General features: G+C 42.4%; 2 protein-coding genes across 7 annotated transcripts in view; both read left to right on the top strand.

Annotated features, from left to right (window-relative positions):
* The window catches only part of whrna (whirlin a), a 198358-nt gene extending 195307 nt beyond the window's left edge, over nucleotides 1-3051 (top strand). For 2 of the 3 annotated variants that reach the window (XM_079525207.1, XM_079525209.1), the window contains one exon: nucleotides 861-3051. In XM_079525207.1, coding sequence (XP_079381333.1) covers nucleotides 861-1043 — 183 coding nt within the window. In that variant the 3' untranslated portion in view covers nucleotides 1044-3051. The remainder of the gene's footprint in view (nucleotides 1-860) is intronic. The other variant, XM_079525208.1, reaches the window with a different exon arrangement.
* Nucleotides 3052-11992: 8941 nt separating this feature from the next.
* The window catches only part of akna (AT-hook transcription factor), a 31314-nt gene continuing 22977 nt past the window's right edge, over nucleotides 11993-20329 (top strand). For 2 of the 4 annotated variants that reach the window (XM_079524222.1, XM_079524225.1), the window contains exons 1-3: nucleotides 11993-12196; nucleotides 18163-18854; nucleotides 19370-20267. In XM_079524222.1, coding sequence (XP_079380348.1) covers nucleotides 18434-18854; nucleotides 19370-20267 — 1319 coding nt within the window. In that variant the 5' untranslated portion in view covers nucleotides 11993-12196; nucleotides 18163-18433. Of the gene's footprint in view, nucleotides 12197-12385; nucleotides 12487-12718; nucleotides 12837-18162; nucleotides 18855-19369; nucleotides 20268-20329 lie in introns of those variants that run through there. The other 2 variants (XM_079524223.1, XM_079524224.1) reach the window with 2 other exon arrangements.

The raw sequence follows: 20329 nt of genomic DNA on the forward strand, positions 1-20329 counted from the left end.
CTGTAGGATGTGGGGGGACAGGTATGATGATGCAAGAGTAAAGTGTAGCCACCATTAAATAGTTATATTTAATGGTGGCTACACTTTGGAGGTGAGCAAGTGGTGCTGCCTTGTTTGTGGCAGAGCCTGTTGAATGTCTGCAGGAGGCTCTCACAGTGCAGTTCAGTATAAGGTCTTGCACAATGCACATGTTGACAGTTTAACCACTGAACCACATGGGCGATAGATCTCGTAGATCTGCTTGTAGATCTGAACAATCTATTATATTTTTTCCTCATCTATAATGGCATGCTCAAAATTGGGACACCAGGTTGGAGGACGGTGGCAAACCCTGTATAAACATTTCACAGAGAATCTTATTGCTGACCTACGATGGAGTGTGTATAGTATACAGAGGGACATGTCATGCCTTGATTCTAAAAAGGGAGAGCTTGAGGGTGTTACAGTAGGATGAGAGGGTTTTGCTGCCGAGATTCCAGGGCTGCTGTACAGGGCGAAACTGATAGTTTTAGAAGAGCAGGAAAATTCGAAACGCTATGTTCAGTTAAAGAAGAGCGAACACTGCTTGGGACTGGCTGTGGGCAATCGCTGGGTAGAAATTATCTCTTTATAAGCTAAGACATTGATATATGCCTTTGCTGATGTAATGTATGGGACGAGGTTTATCTGAGTTGGAGATATCGCTGGAGCTTAAATTAAGTTTTCTTTCCCCTCTGGTCGTTGGCATATATATATAGAATTTGTCTTGCTGTTTGATTGTGTAGATTATTGTTATTTGACTAATGGAAAGAAAATGGAAAGAAATATATAATAGAAATCAAAATATTTCCCTCCCTTTTCTTTCTCCTTGTCTTTCTCAGAGGGGCGGTTCGGCTCATAACTGTGGCCAGCTGAAGGTGGGTCAGGTGATCCTGGAGGTGAACGGGGTTTCCCTGAGAGGCCGAGAGCACAGGGACGCGGCCCGCATCATCGCAGAGGCCTTTAAGACCAAAGAGAGAGACCACGTGGACTTCCTGGTGACAGAGTTCAACGTGGCACTATAAGGCCTAATTTGTGCTCCGTTGCACGACGGTGTCGTTTGCCGAACACAGCAGACCTACAAGCACGACGTGACACGTTGTGCTTGTAGGTCTGCTATTTTCTGCACACGATACCATCTTGTGGCGTAGTATTAATCGGGCTTAGCTCACAGACGAGGAGGGAGGAGGATAATAATGGCAATAACAAGAGGACAGGCTGGAGTCAAAGGGGGGGAAAAAATCACAAAAGACTCCGCAGATCCACTCAAGAACTATATTTTTGGTATAAATAGCCGAATCGCAACAGTCTATCTACAACAAAGGAAGAAACAAGAAACTGGACATTCTAACATGGAGCACTTGAAACTTTGGTGAAAAGAATGGCACAACCATATTAGATGGGAGTCAAAACATATTGCCGCGCATTCCCATAAGTTAGGCCTCAAATCCAGACACGTGATGCTCAAGATGTGGTCGACATTGGCCATTTCTGCACTGTAAGGAACAAACAACATGTATCCAAGGCAGTCCTAAACCGAAGTTATTTTCTCTCAGTGCTCCCACTTTTGGACCTGATGTGGACGTCACAACTGGAAAACCATTAAGAAGCCTGTGGATGTTTTGTATCCGAGTTATACTTGATTGCGTGCAAGTGTCACGCAGTGAAAAAGACGATCTACAAGCTTGCAATGCGTCGCGCCGCACTGCGCGACATGGTGTGCAACCATGTATAAATCACGTATTATGAGGCCTGTTTGAGGAAAAACTGCACATCTGAGACTGATACTCACAGCAGAGGACAATATGGCTTGTGAAATTAACTTTCCAATAACACACCTTGTTTTTGTGTGTATGTACAATTGAACGAATGTAGATACAAATATATATATACATATATATATATATACAGTGCATACCTAAAGATGCTTAGACATTATGGATTATGAAACTCGATACGTTACATCCCAAACATATTATATATTTTAGAGACATTGATACACATTGACATAGACATTGGTTACGGGGTACACCAAACTTCCTATTGACATTATTGTTATCGCTTCACTTAATGCTTGTTAAATATGATTTACTGTCAAGAGCAGAAAGAGCCAAATCAGAAACATTTATGTAGTGAATGTAAAACAAACTTAAATGCTTAGGTCTGTCTCACTGGTGATCTAAAAACATGACTGGCAATGGTATATACTATTATGTACCCTGCTAGCTTTTGCTATTGTTCCTGCTTTGCCATGTATATTCCTACTATATTCATGTGAGATTAAAAAAAAAAGAAAGAAAAACAAATCTCTGAATTGCTAAATCTCTGGTGCGGATCAATAGATTTTTAATTTAATTTCCCCTGTGTTAATTTTCTGTTGTCCGGAGAGGGCTTGCCATAGCCATGCATCATGCAGCAATTAACCTGAAGAGGTATAGCAAGGAGAGTTTTAGAGGACATAACTGCCAAAGATACAATAAATGCGCACACACACACACACACACACACTCACACACACACACACGCACACACACACACACACACACACACACACACACACACACACACACACACACACTCCAGCTAAGAGATAAACGAACGGGTAAAGGGTTGGATGAGAAAGGGAGACTGTGAGAGAGATCAAGAAAGCTGTTGAGACAATGAGAGAGATCAAATGAGAGGCAGAGATACATGGGGGAGAGAGAGAGAGCAACCATAGAAACAACTGAGAGGTAAATGCCCTTTTTTGTTTGTTTCCCGTTCGGTAGAGTGAGGCAAGAAACCTTGTATCTCCATATTTCCGTTCTTCTTTTTTGTTTGCTTGTAAATGAATGCCGTACTTCATCATACCGTACTACAGTGTCACACAAAGGTACCTCAGATCTGCTTCTAACAACAAAAAAAGCAAAAATAGCAGATATACAAGCTCTCCGTTGCTTTTTTAATTGAAGGTGAAAGTGGTTAAGTGTCTGTGGGTTTTATAAATATTGAAGAAATGAAATGCATTAATACAAGCTTGTGACTAAATTATAACTACATTGGATTCAATGGAACACAGGTTTATTTTTTTTCTATTTCCTGAAAAATTACAGTTTTAATTAGGACATGCAAGGTTTCATGTCATTCAGAAGAGTATTAGACTGGTAGTACAAATATGTCTGTCTGTCTTTGTGTTCAGTTTGTGTGTATGCAGCGTGTGTGTGTGTGTGTGTGTGTGTGTGTGCGTCCGTGTGTGCGCGTGCGTGCAGACCCACCTGCCTTCCCGTTAAGAGCTAGAAAGAAGGAGACAGCAACGTGTCTTTTAAATTAAGACAAATGGACATGTCACAGACATGGGAGGATGTGAGTATGTAACGGACATTCAGAGAATGATGAACAGACATGTACTCTGAGTTTATGTGAGGAATGCCAGGAGCTCAACCAAGTGATTGCACGCCATCAAACACAATTTCCAATAAGACCTAGAGCAGTGAGCGCCTCACTCGCAAACAGTGGTGGAAAAAGTACCCCTTTTTTTTTTTTACTAAAGTAAAAGTATCAATACTGCATGTAGGAATACTCTGTTACAAGTAAAAGTCCGGATTTCAAAATGTAATTGAGTAAAATTACAAAAGTAATGGTGGCAAAATGTACTGAAAGTATCAAAAGTGAAAGTACTCATTATGCAGAATATCCCAGTTCAAGTTTTCAAATGTATAACAATCTTTTGATAATGGCTCACAAAAAGCTCTCAATGCATTGTGCATCACATCATCATTATGCATCACATTGTACCCCTGCTAATGTGTTGCAATGACATAGGAGGGGTGGGGGGTTGGCTTTTAACCACTTAAGCTCTACAGATATATCGTTGCAGACGGTCTACATTTCCCTAAAGGAAATGCATGCATTTAATACAGTCTGACCAGATGGCAGATGCAGGGATAACACACATCCCTACTGGCCATACAAATTAATTTATGACAGTAAATTTGGCTGAAGGAAACAAGCCATGATTTTCCTTGTCATGCACTCTATTCAAAAGACCATTTATATATATTAAAGTGATGTACAAAATGTATTGTTAATTATTTTTTTAATCAATACAATATCGACCCTGTACTGTATCATCACTTTCAAGGCTCACACATTCTAGTGATAAAAGGTCCCTCATGAGAAGAATGGTTGTGTAATTATCTCTCAAAAAATGTTTTCACATGCAGAGATTTTCAACCGCAATCCAACTTCACCAGGGAGTTACTCTGTTTTGTGATATGATTGGTCTACGTCTGAGGAGGCTGTATAGTAGATATATCAGATCGTATGTACAGTACATGTACACACAGTATGTAACTATATGTACATTGTACATATACATATATAAATTCATGTACAGTACATAAATAAACTAGGGCTGGGACTTTAACAGATTAATTTAGATTAATTAATTACAGAAAAATAACACAAATCAAACACATTTTAATCACGCTTAGATTTTGCACCATGGAACCTTTCTCACTGGACGAGTTTCAGGCGTGTTGGAAACAACCAACAGACAACAAACGCCAGTGCACGCATTGGGATAAGAAGCCGATCAGAATCAAGCCCCCAGCAAGGCTTGCCAATGTTGAAGCTGCGAGACGTAGTGGTGAAAGCTGGAACTGCTGGCGGGCCCCCGCATTTATGATGAGGAAACCCCGTGCAGCTGGGGTTTAACAATGAGCGCTCGTTTGCACTTCTGCATTTGACCACCAACATTTGGTGGTCAAATGCGGAAGTAGAGCATTCTTCCGGGTGCTTCAAAACGCCACTGAGCAACTTCTATTGAAATTAATAACAAACATGTTGGCGGGGCTGTCGTTCTGGTCCTCCCTCTATCCTTTATAACTCTATGATCAACGCTTTACTTACTTGGCCCAATGGATGGGAGATTTAGATTTTTTTTTAACTCACTCGTATACCAAAATCCGTTTTAATTGAACAAATATTGATATGTGATTAAGTCCCAGCCCTAAAATAAACTCATAAATGGCTGTAGCTCATTGGGTTTAATTGATTGATTGACTTTATTGGCAGAAATGTAATCAGTACAGGGTATAGTCAAACACAAGTCCAATGGGATCACCGAAAAAAGTCCTTGCGGTCTTGTTTCCATTCAGGTCCTGTGTATTCAATTCATAATCATGACATGAAAAATAACAACAAAAATCAAATCATCATCATCATAAAAGGTAAAAATACCAAATATATGTACAGGTAGGGGGGGGTAATCAGTTTCTCTCCCTTTGGCATGCTGAAAGGTGGATTTTCAGGCCTGTTTTAAAGGATGCCAGGGATTTGCATTTTTTGAGGGAGGGAGTCGGGGCATTCCACACTTGGGTGACAGAGTTAACTAAAAACAGAATTTTACTGTCTTATCAATGAACCTTGAGCTTGTGTGTAAACTTGGTCACACAACAGCCATGTGAATTAATCTGTCACTCAACAAAGTTATTGCTTGGAGGCACAACGTTGAAGAGCAAACACATGTCCACGCTCAAACCTTGACTGACGCCTGTTCAGCTCCTCTTTGATAAAAAAAGTGGCTCAGAGCCAGCAGCATCTCACTGGCCGTCTGTCTCTGTCTGGCGGTCTAGTTACAGATATGAGGGGTTTGAGTGTATTCCTTAATCTGATTATTTGGAGAAATGCAATTCTACAGCATATACGCATGCTCAAAAGAACATGATAGACTACATGCAGTATCTGAGAAAGAGGATGTTCTTACTCCTGAAATTGAATACACTTCAAGCTGTGAGAGTAGCCTACACAGTTATCTGTACGTGTTTGTATATATGTACGTGTGTGCATGTGTGTATGTGCATACTGTATATGTAGTGAGCGTGTGCATGCATGTCATTGACAGTGCAAGGAAAAAGAGAGACAGAAAGAAAAGGTGGAAGACATCAGACATGGACAGAGAGAAAGGGGAGGGGGAGAAGAGTGTACGTGATGTCATTACAAGTTTTCCGTATTGTTACTTAAAGTGCGATAGGAGGAAGCAGAGGTCAAACACTACATTCACTGTAGTGTACTGCATGAGATGTGATTTATACAGTACAATTTGTTCATTTAACACTGGATGTGTAAACATTTTTTGGGAGATTCTCAAAAATGGACATGTTGACTTTATACTGACTTATAGAATTCATCATGTCACACATGGTGGGCAAAGTGGATTTGCCGTCACAAATTACATCACATAGCAGTTACTTGATGCCAGTTTGATCCCTACAATGGCCTATTGGCCTATGTATCTACTGTCTATCCCCATTGAAGTGTTCTTGACCTGCAAGACACTGAACCACTATCTGCCTTTGTAAATGTGCATAACCTTAACATTGATTGAATAGCTCTCCAACATACAAATGGCATCTTATGAGAACAAACCCCAGTAAAGAGGGTTGTTCTCATAAGATGGCATTGCAGTGCTGGCATCTCATTAAAACAAGAAGCTTGAAAGTGGGCTGTTTTAATGATTAGAGTCTAATCATTAAAATAGACCACTTTCATGTTTCCACTCATCTGGAGACCAAATTACACAATTAATTATTACAGCTCTTAGGGAAAGTTTCAGAAACTATAATTCTTCAAGTGGAATCATATATGAGCCTGGCTGCAGGACAGATGTCGATCGATGTGTTAGCCTCCGATTTGACCCAGTATTGAGGGCCATCCAGGGGGGATATGATGAAGGGAATCGGTGGTGTCCTGTGACAGCCCATTAATCACACGACAGGACAGAGAGGTTGGCCTTGACTGTGGCATATAAGACATGGATCAAATTGACTCATTGCTGTTACATTGATGGCGCTTAATTTGCTCGCAAAGCCCCCCATCACACACGCATGCGCGCATGCACACACACACACACACACACACACACACACACACACACACACACACACACACACACACACACACACACACACACACACACACACACACACACACACACACACACCCCACCAATCCCTGGCTATCTTCTTGAAGGTTTTGCATACCTGTTGCCACTCTATTGGTAATCATTAATGTTTATTTATATTTCACTGACTGTGCCTCCCTCATGATATTAGGCTGCACAGGCTGATTTGGTCAATGTTCCTTTCTGCCCTGCTGTGACATTCTATTCCAGACTGTTTATTTTTTACTTATGCCGAACATAGCAGATCTACAACTCACAACGTGTTGCATCGCGTCTCGTACAGTATATACAGTATATCATGCTTAAGTCACTCCCCCTTGTCGTTTGTTCGTTTATTTTCTTTGCGTGCTTGCTGCACATTTCAATGAGGAGTGTTGTAAAATGATGTGTTATTTATACAGAAAGGGTGTTTAATTTTCCAATAAAGATAACTGCACAAAAACTGACAGTCTGTCGTCATTTATTACAGAGCTGCTGTGAAAGATTACAAACCAGAGGGATACTTACTTTCTCAGACTGATGTACACATTTAAAATGTTAAATTAACTGGGAGTATGCAAATGGTACCAAATGTCTGGACCCATGAAACTCAGGATTTTACAGTGAATATAGCAGACATGCAGCCTATACAGCTGTGAAAGGCACTGCTGACAACAGCAATGCACACACGTGCACGCACATTGTTCTCTATTTCTCTCTTAATTTGAATCAACAAGTTGGCATGAAATGATTCTCTGACATTCCCAAAATAAATATATATACAAAAAGTGTAGTGATTGCAGTTCTGTAACAATGGCTTTTGAATAATATTATGGCTTGTTACACTGGATGCTCTAGAGTCTAGGTTGTTGTAGGGTGCCACATTTTAGATTAAATATTTATTGACTTTCAAATGCAACTGTGTGGGCATCAAATGGGAACTTTTGTTTTATATACTAGGAACATAATCTCCTTTTCAGGGCTTCTTTGCATCTTCCACAGCGTATAGCCTAAGAATATAGATCTGCTTCAACTTCAACTTTATTTGTCCCTGAAGGACAATTGGTTTTACAGCAGCAGATAGTCACTCACTATGCTGCAAAACCAATTGCCCTTCGGGGACAAATCAAGTTGAAGTGCAACTTTAGCCCAGTATAGAAACAGACAAACTCTTGGAAATCACAGTAGCGTAGGTTATTATGACAAAGTGGGCTTAAGTGGTCAGTGGTGTAAAGTGTAGACCCCTGCAGCTGCTACAGATGTATCATGTGTTCTTTCTTTTCAATAGATCTGCTGCTTGTTCATACCGGGTGTCAGTCAACCTGAGCCAACCTACGGAGGGGGTGGAACAAAAATGAGGAAGCAGAGAGAGACAAATTGCAAAATCCTGTTTGCATCTCAGTTGGGAGCCTCAGGGTTTGTATCAGTGTGGTTTTACTTTTTATATTAGTTTAGCTCTGTGAGGAATAACGGGATAGTTTCAGTCAGCTGTCTATCGTCAGCAGTGCAACCAAACGGACTGGTGACTGCAGGAGGAGAAGTGTGTTAATTGGAAGATAGGCATATATCTTTATTGCACCAAGTTTTGAGTAAGGCCCTGCGTACCACCTGTTTTGAATTTGTACATAATGCAGGAGGCAGCAGGACGTTGATATACTGATAACGAGTGCTTCCAAACTCTGACAAAGTAGCTCATAACATACATGTCTACGGTGGATTTTTATGAAGCAAACACTTTACAGATAAAGGATAATTCAAGCTTTTCATATACATGTTGGTGAGTTTGACATTGTTTAAATCAGATAGGACCTAGCTTTCTGTTTGGATGAATCAGCTGTCGCCTGTCAATGGAAAATTTCACCTAGTTACCAGTTACCACCTTGCTGGCAAGATGGACGCGGTCTGCATATGGTCAATGGAAGTGCTCGGAGCTTGCCACTGCATACAGAGGTTCCACGTGCACACAGAGTGGTGTGCATCACCAACAGTGGACAATCACATCTGGCTGGAAGTCCTGTATGAAGTCCTGCCTACAGCACACTATTCACCTGGAACTACAGGTTTGGGACACTGCAGCTCCTGCACAGGTTTGTTAAGAAACTGTGAGTACAGACCTTCTATATAATTGTGAGGAGGCAGGCGTGGGAGGATCCCAGTTAGGCTATCCAGTGTCCACCATCTGCTGGGATGCTGGTGGCCCCTGTGTGTTTCTCACCCAAGCCGAGCGCTCTGTTAAGGTAGGCCTGGGGGACCTCTGGAGACTTCAGGGGCATGCTGAGGGCCTGCTTCTTTAGGAAAGGGCTCTACTCCTGTGGAGGTGAAGAGGTGCGTCGGATCCATGTGAAGCAGAGCCATCAGTCCCAGGGTGGAGTGCAGGTGAAGTCATTGTTCAGACACATGGTGTGTTCAGACATGCCGAAGTACGGTGCCTGGGGGTGTGCAGCTCGTCGTCCATACGCAGCATGCACTTGGGCGTCTTGGTGGGGGCACTAGACATGTACAGGGAGGGGGTGAGGGGGTCTCTTTCTGAGGTCCACCTCCGACAGGCCAAAGTCAGAGAACTGAGGAGGGCTATGTAAATACAGGGAGGCTGAGGCGGCTCTGCCCGGGCTGCTCCACCAAGCTCCGCTCCGGCTGAATTGTCTACAGCTTCAGCCATCCTCCTCCTAAGGTTGGCCTTCGACAGGCGGAAGTCAGAAAACTGAGGGGTGCACTGGAGGTCTGCCGTCGAGGGCACGGGTCCTCTCCAACCTTTTCTGCCGGTTCTTGGGAGCCTGGTAGCCGTACTTCTCACAATGTTTTTGAATCGTATCCATGTCTTCACCAACTTTCCGCTTCATCACCATGCATGCATCAAGGAAGCGGTCCACCTCCGTCACCCGCTGCCTCTGTTGCTGCAGGTCAGCCTGCACCTGGGACTTAAATTCTTTAACTTCAGAGCTCAGCTCATAACCGTGACCGCAACCGTTTTAAGTTTGGCGAAAAAGGGGGACGTTGGATCCATGTTTGCATACAGAGGGTCCACGGGCACACAGAGTGGTGTGTTTGAGTCTGCCTACAGCACACTATTCATCTGGAACTGGACGTTTGGGACACTGCAGCTCAGGAAAGGTTTGCTAAGGATTTTTTGTCATGGGAAGTTATTGCTGTTTAATTTTGTTGATTATTTTATCAGGGTCAGAAGGATTTTGAGGCAGGGTCATGTTGTGAAATTTAAATACAATTTTCCCTTTATTATAAAATTAAATTCTTGTGTTGGGTGATTCATGAGTAATGTGAGTTAACTTGCTCATGTAAAATAAGTAACAGTATAGCTGTACAATAAGCTAACTGGGCCTCTTTGCACCTGATCTAAGTTATATGTAACATTCAACTAATCACAGTGGACACATCCTGATATTGTATTCTGTGGCCATTACCAATTGAATGAGTATTTTCACATTTCAGTACTTTTACTTCTACTCCACTACATCTCAGAGGCAAATATTTGTAGCCTACTTTTAATCCACTACAATTATTTGAAAACTTTAGTTACAACTTAATGTACTTTGTAGTTTTGATTATTACAAAACATACAGTACATTAAATGTTTCAGCCCTATTTAAATGTAGCTGATCTGCACAATGAGTATGCCAATACTTTTGTACTCATACTCAAGTATTTTTTTAACGCCAGACTTTTACTTGTAACATTATTAACAGTATTAAAATACATTGGGGGTATTGATACTTTTATTTAAACAAAACAAATCATTGTCAGTCAGTACTTCTTCCACAACTTGTTCATGTTCATACCACTCCTCAAGGGTAGAGGGCATATTCTGTCCTTCCTGGTCACCCTGTGACAGGCTGTTTATAGCCTCCTGCCTAGCCAATACCTCCTGCCTATTTGAGACTGTACATTCAGTTTGTTTAGACAATACTCTGGAACAATGCCAGTGGCCAGACAGACTGCCAGTCTGCCACTGTGAACTCTTTATGTAGTGCCAAAATTCAATCTAGTTTAAGATGGGAGTTTACTCAGACAAAATGCTCATGGGGTTACTTCTTCAGATATGGGGGGCGATTCTTTGTGGTTATTACAGTGTAGGCATATAGATGTAATTTGGCACTGGGTGGGAACAACCTGGATCTAATGGTAAAATAAATAAATATTAGGCTAAAAATAATGTTTTAAAAAAACAATATATATAGGCCTATGCCCCTAATAAGTTCAGGGAATAACTGTGTGTTAGACTGTAGTAATAAAGGAAATGCCAAAATAGAATGCTATCTTCAAAAAGATAAAAATAGAAATAAATCCAATTTGCGGAGTCTGAGGGAAGGAAAAAATGGCTAAAAAGGCAGCAAACGCATTTGTTTTCATAATGTGTCTAGATATTATCAAAGAGTGATGGTAATGATACAAATATATATATTGTATGTATGTATTTACTTTTCCATTCATTGAGGCAAATAACACATTATGTGGCACACAGTGGACTTAAGCTAGGTGCCCCCCCTCTCTCTCTCTGGGACATGTGATGTCAACTCAACTCTCTCATTATAATACCTCTAGAAACTTAAAAAAATAAAATGGAATACAATAGAATATTCAAGACGGGCCTACCACCAAGTAAATATGTTTCGCTGCCCTGCTCAGTAAAATAGTGTCAGTAGTGCCACAGCATTCAATTATGGACACACTTCAAAAGTGTGGAAATGCTGCCACCACGTGGGGATATGTCACCATAACCAATCACGAATGGCCCACAACCGGTCACAGTTTTTCTTTTTCAGTCCTTCCTTACCATTACCAAGTAGGCCTACAAATTGGCTGCAATTTACAAATAATGTTGTCATTTACAAGACATTACATCTTTGCGTGTGTATTGCAGTGGCCTGTTCAGAACATGAATACAATATATAAATACATATGTTTAAAACAAGTGTCACTCCGAGCTGAATCCCTCCCAGATGCTGATATTAACCAATCATCACGCGGTCCTCCTCGGCGTCAGGCATTGTTTTGTTTCAGGCAACTTCTCCGCCAGCTAAATCTGTGCCACGCTTTAGAAACAATGCTAATTAATTAGCATTATACATTCATTACGAGCAAGAAGAGAATACCTATCCACTGCGAAACCTATCCGTGTAAAAGTCTCCCATGCTGCATTGCCACTGCCACGTTACCAACAGGCCGAAGTTGGGGGTTACTTAGTTTTCGCTAACTGATGTCTACTCTGCACTGTACTGAAGTGATGGAGACTTATGCCATGTAAGGAATTATTGTACTACTACTCCTTGACATTGTTAATATCTTTATCAGGACCAGGTTGAGATGGGATATAGTCAGAACAGTTGGCTTGGAACACGTCAGTAATGCTCTGTTACATTATTATGCACATAGTTAGATAGCTTGAAGTAATTGACTGATTGAAAATTCACAGTTTGTAGAGTGGGTACACTTCAAACGAAAGCACAAGTCAATACAAAAACTGCTACGACTAAAACCAGAAAAAGCACTAAACTTGTTTACATCAGGGTTCTCCATTTTCAATTCATCAGGTAAGTCACACGATTCAAAACCTTTGTTTATATAATGTTGGTTTGCAGTGCACACAGTAAAATCCTCAGACTGGGAACCCAGATGTGTAACGAAATCCACTGTGGTTGCACTTGCATCTAATTGTCCCCATTGATGGTTTTCCTGTTGCATGCATGCAGCCATGCAGGGTCGCCCCTGGTGACATTATTGCTTGGGGTGGGCCTTCTTTTGGTTTGTAATGCGGTTCTCAAGGCAACCGAGCTGCTCCATTGAAGTCTTCTGCAGTGATTGAGGTCTGATCTGTGTGTGCAATCTCAACGTCTTTACGAATCCTGATCGTTGCTAAACTTAAAAAAATGTCCCGTGCGAGGTGAGTTGGCATTGCTTGATTGCTAGTAAGAAATGAAAGGTGTGTGTGTGTGAGACTGTGTGTGTGTGTGTGTGTGTGTGTGTGTGACCACTGTTCTCTACTACAGTTCACGTCTACTAGCTTGTCTTGTTAAGCAAGTCTTTGCTTGAGTTGTGTAATAGCCTATTCAAATTTGGCATTGTTTCAAACAAAGCTGGAATTCCTGTTTGATACAGTACAGTAAAGGCAGAGGGTGATTTGACTTGATTGACAAGTAATGTAATATACTTTCCATACCAACTTCTTTGTCTAATGGCCACACAAGCTGGCAAATTCACCAGCAACATTCTCCCCAAATGAACAATATATTTTAATTACATTGCAGTGGATCGTAGAGTAAATAACTCGTCAGCAATGGCCAACATTAACCAGTGAAAGCAAACATTTCCTGATTAGATTATTTATACTTGGGCAGCAGGCAGCCTTTATTTCAATTTATTTCCCCCCCCCCATTTACTTTCTTCATTGTTGTCAGGCAGCACATGGGACACTGTGTGTGCACTGTGTGTCATCATCATACTGTCTTCATACTTTACCTAAGAAGATTAGGTGCCATTGCTCAGCCACTAGGGAGCCAGGGAGGCCATCTTAAACAGCGTGTCATGGGATTATTCGGAGACTTCGGACACTAGAGCAGCTCCGTTGATCTCAAAACAGGTGTTGTCAGACTGAGAAATTATGCAGTGTCCCTCATGGCTGGCTGGGCTGAGACAGATTCTATGGCAGGGTATGGACCTGACAGGAGGAGACTGGAGAGACTGTCAGAAATGTTGAACACACACACACACACACACACACACACACACACACACACACACACACACACACACACACACACACACACACACACACACACACACACACACACACACACACACACACACACACACACACACACACACACACACACACTCTCTCTCTCTCTCTCTCTCTGTCTATGCTTCCCTCCCCAGTGCCTTTCTCTCTGACTTACCCTTCTGTCTTTATATCTCTCTCTCTCTCTCTCTCTCTCTCTCTCTCTCTCTCTCTGTATCTCTACCCTCTGAACCCCATCCCACCTGTTGTCTCCAGACACATTGCTACTGTAGCTTGCATGAGGATTATGTGCTCCGCCTGCTGTCTTGTCTGTGGAGCTCTTCTCTTGTAGTGATGGGGCTCTGCTACCCTACTGCATGCACAGTAATGATCGCTGCCTGTGTTGTGTGAAGCCCCCTCCCAAAGGGGCTTAGGGTAGTCGAGTGTAAAACCCCCATCTCTCTGCTAAGACAAATCCTCAAGAGTTCCACTGTAGGGTTGGAAGGTGCAAGACAAAATAATGAAAGCGACAGGTGAGATTTTCTTTCTCCCCCTTTCTTTTTTCTTTTCTTATTAAAATGTATTCTTAGAGATGTTCAGAGAAGTTACTTACGGATGATCGAATGGTTTTAGCTTCTATGTGGATGATGATGATGATGATGATGATGATCTAGTCATCTTTAAAGTAATAACTAGTGTAAACATGTCCTACACAGTTGTGTAGTCAACAAATCAAATCCTGGTACATCATTGAGCAGGACATGTATTTATTGACCCTAGGGACTACGGTGCAACATTTAATCAAACTTATTTATATGATCAATTATAAAAATATAAAATCCATTTGAGTAAAATGACATTTGTAGTGGCATAGTAAAGTCCATTGGACTTAGTCCAATGGAGCCACAACAGTTAGTCACTTTCAACCTGGCATCCCTGTTGTGAAATCTTGAAAAACAAAACAAAAACTACAAGCTTTGTATGCAAACTTTTTTTTTCCTTTTCATTTCCTCCCTATAATAAGGACATGCCCAAAATATGGACATCAGGCTGAAAGCATTTACCTTTTGCAGTGCACCCCTATTGGATCTTCATGGTCCATTTAGGAAATTGATTTGTTTAATTAACTGTTGCACTGTTACTGTGTTGCACTGCGTTGAGGTTGACTTTTTTTATGTACGTTTCTCAGTTGTTTATCCGAGTCTGAGTAGCTACGAGCTACGCTCTCATTGATTGATCTAGTTTAGATGCAGGGTGAGTCGAGCGTCTACCCAGCCTTAATGGAGAACCCTCACAGATTTGCTTATGAAAGGTTTGCAGGGGGAGCGTGAGCGTGTTGCTCGTCCCATTCTCCTAAGGGTTCTGTTTGTTCCAACCACAACAAAACATGCCTCTCTCTCCTCTCCTGTGTATGAAAGCCGTGCAGGAGGGAGCGTGAGCGTGCCGCTTGTGTGAACCACTGAGGGAGCTGTTTGTTCCCGTTTCTCTCTGCATGTGGGTGTTATTAGGTGTGTGTTACATTTCAAAATAACTGCAGTGCAGAGGAAAAACTACACTGCTGCCATTGGTCTTGTGTGTCAGATAAGATCTACAACCTATTTTAAGTTCAAGGACCCTGAACTTGATATGCATAGACCGAGACCGTGCACCCCCAATTGGTACCATTTGTTTTTAAGTCCCTGGGGGTCCCTGTGAAGTTAACTCTGAGAGTGTATTTATTTGCTTACTATATACATTGATTCATTTGTAATGTAATGCATACACTCTTGGAGTTACAGACGAGTAAGGGTCAGTTTGGTTCCTGACTAACAATCATTTAGCTGGAGACCTCCTGGAACCCTCATCTTATCCATGGGGGTTCTCTGACCCTCCAGTGAGAACCAGCGATCTACAGTAAAGTTGTAGCTTATAATCTCCTTTTGTTAATCAGGGATATTATGATGAGAGTAGCAAAGATGCACAGTAACCACTCTCCTTAATTAACACAAGTGCTGTGCCAGCTCTGTTACTTTCCTCAGCGTTGTTTGAACCACCTGAGAGTGTACAAATGTAACCAAATTGACACATATGGGTCTTGGGTCCTTTTCATTCAAAGGTCTTGTTTCCTTTGAACCAACTCCAAGTGCTGAACCAGATATGGAACTAATATAATGGTGTGTCAGCCACAGTTCCCATGTGCAAGGCACCGAAACCCACCCCGGGGGGGGGGGGGGGGGGGGGGGTCATCAGAGGGGGGTTGTGACTGATATTGGTTCAAAACAATATCTGCCCTGTTCTCCTTTCTGCTGAGAATATTCTTCATCGCGCTCTGTGGGAATGGCGCTTAGTTAAGACTTTAAAGAGTCTAGACGCACATTTTGGCGGCATTATGGACTTGTCATTCCATGATTGCTTTGACCTTAGGAACAGCAGGGATTTGTTACTGAGTGGATTGTAGAAATTGGGCAAAGCTGGAGACTTCAGTGACCAAGAAAGTTTAGCTGTGAGGTGTTTTATTGTACAGGGTTGGGTTGGAGCAAAGCATGCTGCTTGTGTTGTACTGTTGTTATGGTAGCTGTTACTGGAACCAGCCAGTGGTGGAAGAAGTACTCAGATCTTTTTTTTTTTTTACTTACCGGTAAGTTACTTTCCACCACATACTGTAGCCCAGAGGTTAGAGAAACTAGCCTTTGATTAGAAGATTGGCTGTTTATTTTGAATCTATCCTGGAAACCAGATAAATCTGCCACAGGAAAAACTCTCTGGCGAGATTGGTCTGGCACTCCTCAGTTAGAAATAGAATTACACTTCGCTCACCCCAGAGTCGTGGGTGAGCCCACTATTCAGAGTGAGACTGTTTTGCTGTGACGTTGGAATCTGTTTGTACCCCCCCCCCCTAGTTCCAGACTACTGCCCACATAACATAACCACTCCCATGCCCACATAACCATCGATTGCTCAAGTCAAATTGACTTTCTCAGTGGCCAACAGCTGCAGACTGTGGTGGTAATGGCAGTGGGTATGAATTAACTGAGTGAGTGAATGAGTGAAAAGTGGAGCATGTATGCTCAACCCTCCCTTGATGGATAAATGTAAACAAAACAAAGAATTATAAGAAACACCTGGAAATGTACCAACTGGAGAGACAGGAAGACCCCTGTTACTGAACAAAAGATCTATAGCAATGATTACTGACCGAATATAGAGCTTTAACTTGAACAGAAAACATTTCATTTTAACCAAAATATATAGTTTTACAGCAACTTAATTTGGATAATTATATAGAAGATCAAAGTTATACATATCTGCATGTATGTGTGTTTATATACACCTAAGATAGACTAATGGCTTCAGGAACAGAGGCAGGAGTTTTGATTCATAAGCATGGCCTTGAAATAACTAGTAGGAGATTAGTTGATTCTTGCCCACAGTAGCAATTAATCCTTCTAAGAGCTCCATAAGGACTTCTAATTCCTCTTGTACAAAAATGGATGAACATTTTTAAGGAATTCAATTCACATTCCTCTTGTTGGGAAATTTATGAAGGTATTATTAATGGGACATTAAGTGTGCTATGGGACACATGGTTATGATAGGATTTATTTAGTGTGCTGTGCACTGCACACACATTAGCAGAGGAGAACAGCTGTGTGTGAGTACTGTAGGTGTAGGAGACAGGCGGATCATTTCCTTTGTACTTTATTTATTACTCCATTACCATTAGAGCTTCACTCGGCTCCATTAATTCAGCAGATCCACCTTCAATGTCTGTTAATACACGTTAGTTCTTTGTTGTGTTTGTTTTGTTTCTCTATGGTATTGTATCGTTTTGGTCATTTGTAGATTTTAACCATCTGTTGAGGTATAAATAGATATGTCAATTATTGGTATGTGGGGAGGATTTGTAATCGGATGAGATTGTTATCAGGCATGGTCTTGCATAAATGTCGTTCCACCTCCCATTGGCGGAGACATTGTTTTGGATGGGCGCTAGCCTCTCCTATGACATTACAGCTCCACGCGTTGATGGTCAATTGTACATAAAACTTGTGTGTGTGTGTGTGTGTGTGTGTGTGTGTGTGTGTGTGTGTGTGTGTGTGTGTGTGTGTGTGTGTGTGTGTGTGTGTGTGTGTGTGTGTGTGTGTGTGTGTGTGTGTGTGTGTGTGTGTGTGTGTGTGTGTGTGTGTGTGTGTGTGTGTGTGTGTGTGTGTGTGTGTGTGTGTGTGTGTGTGTGTGTGTGTGTGAGATAAGAGCGTCCCTCACTTCACACAGGTGTGATTTTAATTGATTGATGATTCGGCTCTTGATAGGACTAACTGTATATAGACAAGACAACAGATAATGTTTTTAACTGTATTTTCAGTACTAGGGTTATTATTGGTAATGTTTGTAAACACTGGAGTATGTTTTCACTTAGTGTAAATGTCCAAAAAGCATATCTTTGGTATATATTAATATGTTGTGTATTGATACATACTGTAACCCTAGTTAATTGGATATTATTTTATTCCAGAAACTGTATCCAGAGATCTCTAAGGAGCTGACTGGTTCTCCCCAGGACTGAGGATCAAGTAATGCATTCTTCATTAATTCCCTCATAGTACCAATGACTGGCCGGCTAGCATGCCACTGCTGCGTATAAACATTTGAGCCATGGCTTTGCGGTCAGGCCTAAGTGGAGGGCCAATACGGTCAGGCCAGACACCGGCAGTGTCTGTACCAGGATAAAACTGGCAAAGGACTGAGGTCTGACATTAATCATCGAAGGATAACCGAGAGAGAAGATGGAGACTGGAGGGAATAACACTACAGTAGGAGTTGTGTACTGGACCCCTGCACCACGGCGCACCTCGCCCACCAGCTCTCTTGGATCAGAGGGGGACTGGGAGGACGAGGACGAAGAGATGAACGCAGAGAAAGAGGACGACTTTCAAAGCCAGATGGACGAGAACGGCATCATAGGACTCGGGGAGGCATTCGAGGATATGGAATTGGCAGGCGATTGTGATGGAGGGGATGTGAATGGAGGACGTGGGCCACCCTGGTCTGCCGGAGGCCACAGTCCAGGAGATGGCTCTCCTGGTGGGGGAGATGGGTCCAGTATGCCCCCGGAGAGGGCAACTCATGGCCTGAATGACCTGCAGGACTCTGAAACGCTGTCCCACACTGAGCCACTAGAGGACGACACACTAACACAATCACTGTGTGAGTTTTCATTTATATATATATATTTTTTATAATTACGCCTTTGACAGTCCAGTTTAGGCCCTCAGGGGATCAGTGGCTATTGTTTCACTGTGCCAACACAATCTTTGCCAATAATCCACTTTTGAGTTGACAATGACATAAACATTAAGACGTAAGGGGGGCCTCAGTTTGGGAATGCAGAGGCATTATGTAGCCAGTTCACTTGCCGTGGGCACTCGCTCCCCTACTGTCTTGCTCGGGTGTGACCTCACAAGCCTCAAGGCATCGCTGTTGGCGTGCCACCATGTTTTGATCGTTAAATTCACATACATACACAATACTTCATGCATCCCATATATATATATATATATATATATATATATATATATATATAGTAATTATAATATAATAAGAAACTAAATGCTGTGTAGATCTTATTAGTAATACTGTATGTTGTAGAGTGGTAAAAAATGTCTGGGGCATGGCTAAATGTATGTGAACTTAACATTTTCCTCCATTCATTTCTGTCGCAGATGACGATGTGGCCGGTGGCATGGAGGTGTGGACAGAAGATGAAGAGCTGCGACGGATGCAGGAAGAAGACGAACAGAGATTCCTGATTCAGAGACAGAGCATGGAATATCTTCCAGAGAGAGACAAACAGCTGGATATGACGGAGGAGGAGAATGACGGAGATGAGAGGCAGGAGGAGACGAGGAAGAAAGATAAACATGCTGGAATTTCTGGCCCAAGAAGCACAACTGAGCTTGAGAGTAGCAACAGCTTCACTGAACGCAGCTTTGACAGCAGTAACAGTTGGAGGTTTAGCTCCAGAGGAAGTTCTCCCTCTGACCAGTTAAACTTAGAGGCAAATGGACCCAACAAACAAAACCGTGAAAGTAAACCACAAAACGCAATTGAGCCTCAGTATGGCAACCGCTCAAACTCCAAGGCCCCCTCTCCTCCGAGAGAATGCACTCTTCCCCATCTGCTGCACTTTTCCGCTGACGAGCTAGCCGAGGCTGAGGGGATCGAAGCCGAGCTGTTCCCAGACGCAGGTTTCACGGAAAGCCTTCCCGAGTCCTGTAGCAGCCGTATGAGCCACGCCCCCAAGCCCCATTGGCCACATGAACCAGAGGCACGGGCAGCAGCCATGAACTCTCCTGAACTGGGGATGGCATGTCATCAGAACATGGCAGGGAGAGGGCCTGCGGGAGGATGTGAAAAGTCAAATGTGAAGAATTGTAAACGGCCCACTCCCTCACCAAGGAAGATGAGGCAGCGCTCTTCTGAAGCCATGCCGTCGAGGGATTCTTCCCCTAATAAAGCCTGGGGAACCTCTACTGAGGCCAAATATCACACAAGCCCAGACAGAGGTCTGACGACCCCCACCAGGACTCAAATCAGTACCCCTGATGTATATGATGCCAGGTAAAGTTGTATAAACAATTACACATGATCACATGCACTTGCTGGACTGAGACGTTGAGTAT

The sequence above is a fragment of the Electrona antarctica genome, assembly GCF_951216825.1.
Source record: "Electrona antarctica genome assembly, chromosome: 16".
Lineage (NCBI taxonomy): Eukaryota > Metazoa > Chordata > Actinopteri > Myctophiformes > Myctophidae > Electrona > Electrona antarctica.